This window comes from Oncorhynchus gorbuscha, linkage group LG05 (assembly GCF_021184085.1).
Source record: "Oncorhynchus gorbuscha isolate QuinsamMale2020 ecotype Even-year linkage group LG05, OgorEven_v1.0, whole genome shotgun sequence".
NCBI classification, from domain to species: Eukaryota; Metazoa; Chordata; class Actinopteri; order Salmoniformes; family Salmonidae; genus Oncorhynchus; species Oncorhynchus gorbuscha.
In genome coordinates this window covers 58,589,515-58,602,555 of record NC_060177.1, presented here as the reverse complement: position 1 = coordinate 58,602,555, position 13,041 = coordinate 58,589,515, and the positions used below count along the sequence as shown (strand labels likewise).

General features: G+C 41.2%; 1 protein-coding gene across 5 annotated transcripts in view; it reads right to left on the bottom strand.

Moving 5' to 3' along the window:
* LOC124036157 overlaps positions 1-13,041 on the bottom strand; it is a 29,798-nt gene that overhangs the window by 1,768 nt on the left and 14,989 nt on the right. The window contains exons 2-5 of one of the 5 annotated variants that reach the window (XM_046350357.1): positions 2,731-2,774; positions 2,436-2,600; positions 2,017-2,253; positions 1,046-1,221 (exon numbers count right to left, since the gene is read on the bottom strand). In XM_046350357.1, coding sequence (XP_046206313.1) covers positions 1,046-1,221; positions 2,017-2,253; positions 2,436-2,598 — 576 coding nt within the window. In that variant the 5' untranslated portion in view covers positions 2,599-2,600; positions 2,731-2,774. Of the gene's footprint in view, positions 1-1,040; positions 1,222-2,016; positions 2,254-2,435; positions 4,174-13,041 lie in introns of those variants that run through there. The other 4 variants (XM_046350353.1, XM_046350355.1, XM_046350354.1 and 1 more) reach the window with 4 other exon arrangements.

Genomic DNA, 13,041 nt, shown 5'->3' with positions numbered 1-13,041 from the left:
AAGCTCTGTCAGGTTGGATTGGGAGCGTCGCTGCAGAGCTAATTTTCAGGTCTCTCCAGGGATGTTTGATCGGCTTCAAGTCCGGGCTCTGGCTGGGCCACTCAAGGACATTCAGAGACTTGTCTCGAAGCCACTCCTGCGTTGCGTTGTCTTGGCTGTGCTAATATATATAATAATATATATGCCATTTAGCAGACGCTTTTATCCAAAGCGACTTACAATCATTCTATGTATGGGTGGTCCCGGGGATCGAACTCACTACCCTGCTTAGGGTCATTGTCCTGTTGGAGGGTGATCCTTCGCCCCGGTCTGAGGTTCTGAGCCGGTTTCCATCAAGGATCTCTCTGTACTTTGTTCCGTTCATCTTTGCCTCGATCCTGACTAGTCTCCCAATCCCTGCTGCTGAAAAACATCCCTACGGCATGATGCCAGATGTCCTCCAGACGTGACTCTTGGCATACATCTTGGTTTCATCAGACCAGAGAATCATGTTTCTCATGGTCTGAGAGTCCTTTCAGGTGCCTTTTGGCAAACTCCAAGCGGGCTGTCATGTGCCTTTTACTGAGGATTGGCTTCTGTCTGGCCACTTTACCTGATTGGCAGAGTGCTGCGGAGATGGTTGTCCTTCTGGAAGGTTCTCCCATTTCCACAGAGGAAATCTGGAGCTCTGTCAGAGTGACCATCGGGTTCTTGGCCACCTCCCTGACCAAGGCCCTTCTCCCCTGATTGCTCCGTTTGGCCAGGCGGCCAGCTCTAAGTTGATTCTTGGTGGTTCCAAACGTCTTCCATTTTAAGAATGACGGAGGCCACTGTTCTTGTGGTCCTTCATTGCTGCAGAAATGTTTCTAAAAACGTGTTCTCGCTTTGTCATTATGAGTTATTGTGTGTAAAATGATGGGGAACAAAATCTATTTATCCATTTTAGAATAAGGCTGTAACGTAACAAAATGTGGAAAAAGTCAAGGGGCCTGAATACTTTCCGAATGCACTATATGTATGACATTATAACACCTGTATAACACCCATAAATAAAACCATACCTCACATCCTCCTTCTCTATCTCTATATCCGTCTCCTGCTCTTCATCCTCATAGTATGATGAAGAAGGCAGATAAAGATGCAGTGTAGATGATGTTGAGAAAGGCCTCCTCCCCCTCCACGTGTCCTGCTGCTGTCTATGTGTGTCGTTATGTTTGGTGTTGCAGGGCACTCTGGGACATTCTTACAAGAAATGTATAACAAAGTCAGTCAGTCAATGTGAGAGATGTGGTTTTGGAGTGTCAACAGCTACCTTCTGAAACTACAGCTGCAGATGTTTGATATACATTCTTGGCTAATGTCCCAAATACAATGTCTTGAAATGAACATGGTCAGTATTTGAGAGATTGAGCACAACTTCATTTAAAGCAGTGTTAAGACTGTGTGTGTGTGTGTGTGTGACCATTATTGATCAAGGATTTCAAAGGTGACTAATAAAAGCAGCAGCTAACACACAGAGAGGAAATTTCATGTGAACGGGTAATAAAATTGATTGATTATTTATTTGGGCAACCAAAAATAAACCACAGCTGTTTAGCCTGAAGTCAGAAAGGGAAAGGATTAGTTTATCCATGTTATTTGGTTATGTTTATGGGAATTTATGAGGCAGATGGAAGCTTGTGTGTATAGCTCTACTGTTGGCTCATAATTAGAGAACTCTGATCAAAGGGCTTTTTCAATGGTTAGCACTAAGAGTAAACAGCAGCCTCAGTCACCCATTATGACAGTGATGAGCACAGTTTAGCACCAGATGCTGCAGCACAGGTCAGGTCAGCCATTTAAGCAGTAGTAATTGGGATTTTGAATTGCATTTGGTTTGTTACATGCAAAGCTAGTGTTCCTTCCAAGTTAGCTTTGTGGATTAAGGGACTGTGTAAGCAAGCGAAAATATAAACAGGATATGAAAAATTAGGAGATCAAGAAAGAAACAATTTGACAGTTGGAATATATTAGATATTTTCCACTAAGGGTGTTTACCTGTCCTGCCCCTGATTTGAGCTCCAGGTCTCTGGCCCGGGTCTCTGCGCCTTCCTCCTCCCCCGGGTGCAGTAACTGGTCTGCTCATAGCTCTGGTCCCCCTCCCTGGGCTGTTCTCCAGTCTACCCAGAGCACTGCTCACTGGCCTCCCTCCCGCTCCTCTGGCATTGCTCTTGGGAGTCAACCTGGCACTGCTGCAGCTGGGCCTCTGCTGCAGAGTGCAGCGGAAGCCCTGGGCTGAGAGAACACAGGTAGAGTTAGAACAGGATCTTCTAATGAAAGTAACAGCAATAGAGTTTTGATATTGCTTTAAAGCACCATAGTCACTTCCAACCCAGCCCTGCATGGGTATTGAATCAGAATGAATGGCGTCTTCTGATTCTGTTGCTGTGGATATTTAGGTATTGCTAGAGTATCACCGTAAAGGCAACTGATGTAGACATCATCTGAAGAGGTGGGGTCTGCTGACGCTCTGAGGGATCGCCTCTGGAAACAGGATGTTGGTCTTTGTAACCAGGATCTTGGCCTTGGAAACCATGCAGAGTGCCCTCGATCCATGCGGAGGCCTCTGGACTGAAACATCCCTATTGATTTATAGAAACAGGCTTTGGTCTCTGAAGTAAATTCTAATTTTCTCTTGGGCTCTTTTAATGAAAGCTCCTAATTAAAATGAAAAGCATACAGTTAGTTAGAGTGCAGCTGGCTGTGACTCACAGGACAGTAGGTAAAGCAGCACAATCCTTAAATCACCAAAACATCTGCAAAAGAAGAGGAAACATCATTATGGAGCATTTGACAGAAGCATGTTCACATTAAAGCTACAATATGTCACTTTTTGGGCGACCTGACCAAATTCACATAGAAATGTGTGTTATAGATTTATCAGGCAAGTCTAAGAAGTGGTAGATCTATTCTATGTGCACTATTTCTATGCTTTCTATGCTTTCGTTTTTGCATCTTTCACTTTTGTACACCAGCTTCAAACAGCTGAAAATACAATACTTTTGGTTATGGAAAATATTTTTCACAGCGATTTAGATGGTACTATGATTCTCTACACGATGCTTGTTTTTTGTCATATAAACAAAAATTAGGCAAACTATTCGAATTTTAGCAACCAGGAAATGGCAGAGTGATTTATGTTAATACTGTGTATCAGTGGCCCCCTGGAGATTCTGGGTTCGCGACCGGGAGGCCCATGGGGCGGCGCTCGACCTTCGCCTCTCCCGAGTCCGTACGGGACTTGCAGCGATGAGACAAGACTGTAACTACCACCAATTGGAAACCACGAAATCGGGGAGAAAAAAGGGGGTAAAAAAATAAATAAATACTGTGTATCGGACAATGTCACAAAAACAATCTGTGTGCTTCTATGGGACAGAAGCCAGCATGTTGTTGGATAGCCAGATTGCTAGCAAGAGTGACAAGAAACTGCAATGTGGGGAATCGTTTCAGATCGTGGGGTGTTTCAGATCGTTTTATCTCATTCTTGATACCATGTCTTGTTTTGAGGTGTTTTGACTGATTTCATGTCAATGCTAATATGGTTAAAGTGCGCTAGCGAGTTAACCAACAACTGTATGGATGTATTTGAGAGGAAACAAGTGCTCATTGTGCAGATGTAGTTATGTTTTCAATAAACTTTGGAGACAAAATATAGCTTACATGTTTTAAGCAACTTAAGCCAGTGTTTCCCAAACTCGGCCAAGGGGTGCACGTTTTGGTTTTTGCCAAAAACCAAAACGTGTTCCCTTTGAGGTCCCCAGGACCAAGTTTTGGACATGCTGATCTAAGTCAACCCAGTTTGTTTTGCCCCATAGTTGTGCAGGCATCAGTTGTTGCTAAACAACCAACACCTCTATACCAGGGAAAGACTGCCCCCTCTCATTGAAGCCACAGATGTTCAAGGCCGACCATCGGTACTGCGGGCATTGTTTGCACAAAACAGGATCCATTATAGGAATGGAAAAATTGTATATATATTTGTGGTCAATCTAATATTAATATTTGTGGTCAGTCTTCGTGTATATTAAAAAATAATACACCAGATGTATGTCCTTGAACAGATTATTTTAAAATCGCACACAGAAGTTAGAAAGATAATTTAATAGCTAATGGAAGCCTGCAGTACCCCTGTCGGCATTCCATTTTTGGAGGCAGCACTGAGCTTAGCCTGCAACGTCACCAGTGATAGCAATTTTTCAGACGACCCTGGCAACTTTTTTTTTAAACAGCACCTAGCAACACATTTAGCTACTTTAAAAAATGTATTTGGAACTTTTAGCAACTTTTTAAAAGTGACTCAAACACTAAAAGGCACGCAGTTTCCCCTCTAAATGACACAAAAACAGAGATTTTCTCTGTCACACACTCGTGCCTGGCTGCAAAATTGCATTGTGAGTGACGTCAGAAGCAGGCCAGCAGCAATTTCAGCAAATTGCAAATCATTGTTGGCTGACTGCAGCAGCTGTAGTACGGGTTCGATGAGCCAAACCCAATGAATATAGTTGGTCATGAATGTTTGTTCTTGAACAAACTTACAACATCAATCAACATGTCTCGATCAAAATTGTACAGCCAGAAGTACAGAAAATAATGTAAAATCATATTAATTGAGCTGACCAGTCAATTTAAGTAACGTTATTGTGTATTCTACGTAATGATGCAGTTTAATGTTATCACGCAATGACATCACAATGTCATTTAGCAACATTTAGCAACAAATCAAACTGCCTCTAGCAACTTACCCTGAGAATTACATCACTTTCTTGAGTAGCTCAAACTATGCACACAGACAAGAATGGGTAATTAGTTATAAATATCTTTGCTATGCATGTGAGAGAAATAGTAATGGCATCTTTTTGTAGGCACTAACTCCGCCATGGTTCTTTGAACCAAACTTATGTGAAAATGAATGGCGTTATTGGAGGGTTTTTTGTTAAACACAGGCTTAAGAAATCTTATACGTTTTGTTCTATGATATAATCATCATCAGCTAACATCACTTTTTGAAGCGTTTATTTAATTTTAAAAAGCACATAAAGCAGATAAAGGTTGCTTAATTCATAAAGGTCATGTTAACTGACTGATATTATCTCATAGAACAAAATGTGTCAGATCTAAGCTTGTGTTAAACTCAGACTTTATTTTTGGTGTTTATCCCAGTTCGAGCTCGTTTTTATTCAGAGTTTACAGTTGTCTTGAACGCACTGAAGTCGGATGTCGGGATTTCCGAACTCAGCATATGTCTCCTTGAGACTCCAAAGCAGCATTGCTGTTAGCCAGTAGTAGCCTGCTTTTCTCAGATCAGAAAATAGAAAAGCCGATAAATAAAATTGGCCCTGATTTTTAAAAATCCCATTGCAAATAATGCTTTTTAGCATATTCATTGATGGAAATACATTGGACTGGTCATACTTATCACTATATAGGATCATTTACATCATTTTGTGGAATTAAAATTGGAGCATGTGTACAGATTATTTGTTATGTACAGTTGAAGTCGGAAGTTTACATACACCTTAGCCAAATACATCTAAACTCAGTTTTCACAATTCCTGACATTTAATCCAAGTAAAAATGCACTATCTTAGGTCAGTTAGGATCATTACTTTATTTTAAGAATGTGAAATGTCAGAATAATAGTCGAGAGAATGATTTATTTCAGCTTTTATTTCTTTCATCCAGTGGGTCAGAAGTTGACATACACTCAATTAGTATTTGGTAGCATTGCCTTTAAATTGTTTAATTTGGGTCAAACGTTTCGGGTAGCCTTCCACAAGCTTCCCACAATAAGTTGGGTGAATTTTGGCCCATTCCTCCTGACAGAGCTGGTGTAATTGAGTCAGGTATGTAGGCCTCCTTGCTCACACACACTTTTTCAGTTCTGCCCACACATTTTCTATAGGATTGAGGTCAGGGTTTTGTGATGGCCCCTCCAATACCTTGACTTTGTTGTCCTTAAGGCATTTTGCCACAAATTTGGAAGTGTACTTGGGTTCATTGTCCATTTGGAAGACCCATTTGCAACAAAGATTTAACTGTTGTCTTGAGATGTTGCTTCAATATATCCACATAATTTTCCAACCTCATGATGCCATCTATTTTGTGAAGGGCACCAGTCCCTCCTGCAGCAAAGCACCCCCACAACATGATGCTGCCATCCCCGTGCTTCACGGTTGGGATGGAATTATTTGGCTTGAAAGCCTCCCCCTTTTCCCTCCAAATATAACAATGGTCATTATGGCCAAGCAGTTCTCTTTTTGTTTCATCAGACCAGAGGATATTTCTCCACACGGTATGATCTTTGTCCCCATGTGCAGTTGAAAAACGTAGTCTGGCTTTCTTTATGGCGTTTGGAGCAGTGGCTTCTTCATTGATGAGCGGCCTTTCAGGTTATGTCGATATAGGACTTGTTTTGACTGTGGATATAGATTTTTTGTACCTGTTTCCTCCAGCATCTTCACAAGGTCCTTTGCGGTTGTTCTGGGATTGATTTGCACTTTTCACACCAAAGTACGTTCATTTCTAGGAGACAGAACGCGTCTCTTTCCTGAGCGGTATGACAGCTGCGTGGTCCCATGGTGTTTATACTTGCGTACTACGGTTTGTAATGATGAACGGGGTACCTTCAGGCATTTGGAAATTGCTCCCAAGGATGAACCAGACTTGTGGAGGTCTACAGTTTTTTTTCTGAGGTCTTGACTAATTTATTTAGATTTTCCCATGATGTCAAGCAGAGGCACATAGTTTGAAGGTAGGCCTTGAAATACATCCACAGATACACCTCCAATTCACTCAAATGACGTCAATTAGCCTATCAGAAGCTTCTAAAGCCATGACATCATTTTCTGGAATTTTCCAAGCTGTTTAAAGGCACAGTCAACTTAGTGTATGTAAACTTCTGACCCACTGGAAGTGTGATACAGTGAATTTTAAGTGAAATAATCTGTCTGTAAACAATCGTTGGAGAAATGACTTGTGTCATGCACAAAGTAGATGTCCTAACCGACTTGCCAAAACTATAGTTTGTTTTAACAAGAAATGTGAGGAGTGGTTGAAAAACGAGTTTTAATGACTCCAATTTAAGTGTATGTAAACTTTCGACTTCAACTATTTCATTTATCACACATTTACAGATACAGAGCCTTTGAGTGGAAAATCTGTCAGACAGTGCACGAACTGCTGCTACAGCATATTTTGGTGCTTTCATGACATCTGGGAACTCTGAAAAATAGGCAGATGAGTTTCAGGTCGGAAAAGTTGGGGCCAGAGTTCCCGAGTTGGAATTCCGAGTTGGATGACCGGTCAAAAATATTTTTCTCATTCGGAGCTCGTTATTTTCCTAGTTCCCAGTTGTCTCGAACACACTGAAGTCGCTCCACACAGGCATGTCTTACATTGCGTCAAAGTATCCTATCAGATATCTTCTCTTTCTAAATTGCCAAAGGATATTTTCATCCCTGTCACATGAAACCACTCACATGTGCAGTGCTCTTTTGAGGACGTTATTTTCCCGCTAATTGCATTATGGAACGAACATTCCCGCGTAGCCTACTGCCCGGGGCACATTGCTGGCTGTATAATGTGAATAAATAATAGTTTATCAACATTTTAAGCTAAAAGTTGTGATCTGTTGCATCGGACTCATTGCCTTTAATTGTAGTCTTCGCCTACTATTTGTATGAATTTGGAATCTACCGTCCCACAACTGTCCCAGAGTCAGTTTGGAATAGGCTATTTCTCGACAAGCTGACCAAAATAATAGGTAGCCTAAACTTTTCTGCTATAGTAGATGGACATAGGCTAGTAATTTTGCTGTTAATCACTGGTATTGTCGGCTGAGGAAAAGCAGATGTGGACAGTTATTCTAACGGACAGATTGATCCAAAATAGGGGAGGGTTGATAAACTTTTTTTTTATTGGGCACAGGGGAGGGTAGTATATTTTCTATCCCTGGTTTACATTTGCTCTTTTGCAGATTTACTTAAAAATGTCTTCCATCCAAGCCAAATTTCCTCATGTGGTTAAATGTGCCTCCCCTATATCAAGGTGTATTAGTACTTCCCATATGTACTATGCTTTTTCATGTGCTACATTTTACTGTACCACCAACCTGGTCTCAGAGCATTTTGTATTGTTCTGTATGTAAACCCGAGACACCAATTTAGCATGATATGTTCTGTTTGTTTTTGGTTGCATGAGACATATGGCTACTTAAAACCTCTTACTAAGGATCCAACACTTTTTTTCAATTTTCGCCTAAAATGTAGCTCAGGACCTGAAGCAAGGATATGCATATTCTTGATAGCATTTGAAAGAAAACACCTTGAAGTTTGTGGAAATGTGAAATTAATGTAGGAGAATATACTTGTTGTTACTTACAAATATACTTGTTGTTACTTACAAATATACTTGTTGTTACTTACAACCTCATGCTAATCACATTAGCCTACGTTAGCTCAACCATCCCGCGGGGGTGGGGGCACCGATCTTGTAACCTAACTCCTGAAATGAACCCTAGCCTAGACCCCTAGCTTAGCTAACATTAGCCACCTAGGCACCTAGTTAGAATTTGTAACATACCATACGTTTTGCAAATTCGGAGCATTTTGTACATTTGCAAATTCTTAACATATAATACAAATTGTAATCCGTAACATCAAATCAAAATCAAATTACATTTTTCACATGCGCCAAATACAACAGGTAGACCTTACAGTGAAATTCTTACTTACAAGCCCTTAACCAACAATGCAGTTAAGAAAAATAAGAGTTAAGAAAATATTTACTAAATAAACTAAGGTTTAAAAAGTAAGACAATAAGAGAACAATAACAAGGCTATAGGGTACCAATACCAAGTCAATGTGCAGGAGTACAGGTTAATCGATGTAATTTGTACATGTAGGTAGGGGTAAAGTGACTGTGCATAGGTAATAAACAGCAAGTAGCAGCAGCATACAAAATGGAGGGTTAATGCAAATTGTCTGGGTAGCCATTTGATTAGCTGTTCAGAAGTCTTATGGCTTGGGGTAGAAGCTGTTAAGGAGCCTTTTGGACATAGACTTGGCAGTTGGCACTTTGGCACCACTTGCCCTGCGGTAGCAGAGAGAACAGTCTATGACAATTTTTAGGGCCTTCCTCTGACATCGCCTGGTATAGAGGTCCTGGATGATGCAATACACTCTGTAGCACCTTGCAGTCGGATGCCGAGCAGTTGCCATACCAGGTGGTGAAGCAACCAGGATGCTCTTGATGGTGCAGCTGAAGAACTTTTTGAGGATCTAAGGACCCATGCCAAATATTTTCATTCTCCTGAGGGGGTATAGACATTGTCGTGCCCTCTTCATAACAGTCTTGGTGTGGTTGCACCATGATAGATTGTTGGCGATGTGGACACCAAGGAACTTGAAGCTCTCAACCTGCTCCACTACAGCCGTGTCGATGAGAATGGGGGCGTGCTCGGCCCTCCTTTTCCTGTAGTCCACAATATCATATCCTACGAAATGGGTGATGGACATCCACAAATGAATACACGTTTTGAATGATTGACAGCATGTCCAATGTTAAATCCTTTTAAGCCTAGAAAAGAGACCCTTAAATCCAGACTTGGACCATACACCCGCCACACTGAATGGCAGGCTAGTGATTGCTTTGCAATGCTTGCAGTTAGTCACTGATTCCTTCCAAACAACTCAGTGTTGAATTTGCTATTTCCAACTTGTTGTGTAATGTTTATGTCCAATGGCCGATGAGCACTGATACGTTTTATCTATAATTTATCTTCATTATTTCTCTTCATATGACAAGGGTTGAAAAATATTTTCCAGTAGATTGTCAACTTGATTCATGATGACTGCTTGCTTGCTAGCTAAGATTTTGAAAGTACGATGTATCAGTCCAATCAAAGCTACTGTAGATATAACGTCATTTGACATCATTACCTTCAAACTCAGTGCCTATTTGCTTGACATCATGGGAAAATCAAAAGAAATCAGTCAAGACCTCATAATTTTATTTTGTAGACCTACACAAGTTTGGTTCATCCTTAGGAGCAATTTCCAAATGCCTGAAGGTACCACGTTCATCTGTACAAACAAGAGGACGCAAGTATAAACACCATAGGACCACGCAGCCATCAAAGCTCTCAGGAAGGAGACGTCTCCTAGAGATGAACATACTTTGGTGCGGAAAGTGCAAATAAATCCCAGAATAACAGCAAAGGACCTTGTGAAGATGCTGAATGAAACAGGTACAAAAGTATCTATATCCACAGTCAAACGAGTCCTATATCGACATAACCTGAAAGGCTGCTCAGCAAGGAAGAAGCCACTGCTCCAAAACCACCATAAAAAAGCCAGATTACGGTTCGCAACTGCACATGGGGCCAAAGATTGTACTTTTTGGAGAAATGTCCTCTGGTCTGATGAAACAAAAATAGAACTGTTTGGCCATAATGACCATCGTTATGTTTGGAAGAAAAAGGGGGAGGCTTGCAAGCTGAAGAACTCCATCCCCAACCGTGAAGCACGGGGGTGGCAGCATCATGTTGTGGGGGTGCTTTGCTGTAGGAGGGACTGGTGCACTTCACAAAATAGATGGCAAAAAATGATGTGGATATGTTGAAGCAACATCTCAAGACATCAGAGTTAAAGCTTGGTCGCAAATGGATCTTCCAAATAGACAATGACCCCAAGCATACTTCCAACGTTGTGGCAAAATGGCTTAAGGACAACAAAGTCAAAGTATTGGAGTGGCCATCACAAAGCCCTGACATCAATCATATAGAAAATGTGTGGGCAGAACTGAAAAAGCATGTGCGAGCAAGGATGCCTACAAACCTGACTCAATTACACCAGCTCTGTCATGAGGAATGGGCCAAAATTCAGTCAACTTATTGTGGGAAGCTTGTTGAAGGCTACCTGAAATGTTTGTTCCAAGTTAAACAATTTAGAGGCAATGCTACCAAATACGAATTGAATGCCATGTAAACTTCTGACCCACTGGGAATGTGATGAAAGAAATAAAAGCTGAACTATAGCACTATCTCTACTATTATTCTGACATTTCACATTCTTAAAATAAAGCGGTGATCCTAACTGACCTAAGACTGGGACTTTTTACTTGGATTAAATGTCAGGAATTGTGAAAAACTGAGTTTAAATGTATTTGGCTAAAGTGTTTGTTAACTTCCAACTTCAACTGTATATGGATGTTACATTTGACTTCATGGGTTGCGTATGTAGACTTCTTCTAACCCATTGCTTTCCACTACATATAATAATACGATGCAATTATATCTTTACATTAAAAACCAAAGTCTATCAGAATTCCAGTCATTCCAATACATGTTATATCCATTGATCTTTAAGAATAGGACTTGGAAATATGGAAGTATAGATTAGCCAAATGATTTTACTCGAGCATAACCCCAAAACGAAGGATTTATTAGCCAGCCCTACTCTGTTTGATTCGAGTTGGGGAAAAAATACTGCACTCATGAAATGGCATGCTTTGAGCACAACTGAAAAGTACTATTTACATGTGAAAAATTAATGCCATATGCTGCATTTTCTATAGGCCTATTGTTAAACCTTTTGTTGGTGACACTTTGATATCTTGATAATATGCAGCTGTTTAAAGGGCAAATCCACAGATGAAACAATAACAAAATGGACACCCCGCCTCTGTTTTGGTAAAAAGCTCAGGGATGGGCCTGGAGAAATGTAACCACTCTCAGATTAATAGACAGAGCTATGGATGCAAGAACTAACCATCCATGATATCAAATGTATTGGTTTAACCGTGTTTTGAGGCTATACAGTGTTTGTTTACATTTACAAACATTGGAGAAAACAAGCTTATATTTTGGGTTCTAATGGAGTGTGGCTGTTGAACTAAGCTCATGAGGCATTTATAAGTTATATTCTTCAGGAATCAATGGATATATACAAGTCCAAAAATTGATGTAGCAACTACAGATTACCCCTTTATGTCTATTAAATGTGTGCGAGTTTGAACATGTGTCCATTAGACCTATGGATAAAACATTTTTATTAGCATGAATTATATTGAGCTATTAAAATCCCACTTTCATTCCATAGGCTGGGATCCGCACTGTGCAGCTGTTGCAAGAGCACATTTTTCACTGACTGTCCACTGGTTTCAAAAGCAATGATTGATAGGCAGCTTAAACTTCTTGAATTCAACCATTATTGGGTTCAAATATCCCGTATCGGGATGACAACCTTTCCTTGGACACACTCATCGCAATGGGCATTCGTTTGGATAACCATTTTCGGTGGTGCCGATGCCCACCCTGCCACTCTTCTCCCTCCTTCGGCCGTCCTGAACCCACCGAGATGGGGCTCTCCAACAGTGTTTTGTCCGCTCATCCACCTCTCCTGCGTTGGTAGGCTTCTTTGAAGGATGGGGATCTCTCCCTGTATCGATTACAAAGGTCTCAATTCCATCACCACAGAACTGTTCAATGGTGGCCAGAGGTACCTCTACCCTCTCCCGTTGGTACTGGCCACCATTGAACAGTTCTGTGGGGCCCGTTCTTTTATGACCCTGGACCTACAGAGCAGCTACAATCTTATCCGCATCTGAGAGGTGGATGAGTGGAAAATGCCCTTCCGCATGGCGTCTGGGCACTACAAGTACTTGGTGATGCCTTATGGACTATCCAATGCTCCGTCAGTGTTTCAGGCCTTCGTGAACGAGGTGTTCCCAGGACATGGTCGGGTGCAAGGTGATCGTGTATATCAATGACATCCTGGTCTACTCGGCCACCACGGAGGATCACATCTCTCACGTCCGAGTAGTCCTGAGATGCCTCCTGGATAACCACCTTTTATGTTAATGCTGAGAAGTGCTAGTTCCATCAGGTCATTGTCTGTACCCGGATCAGCCCACAGGGTTTTTTAAACATTTATTTTACCTTTATTTAACTAGACAAATCAGTCAATGACGGCCTAGGAACAGTGGATTAACTGCCTGTTCAGGGGCAGAATGACAGATTT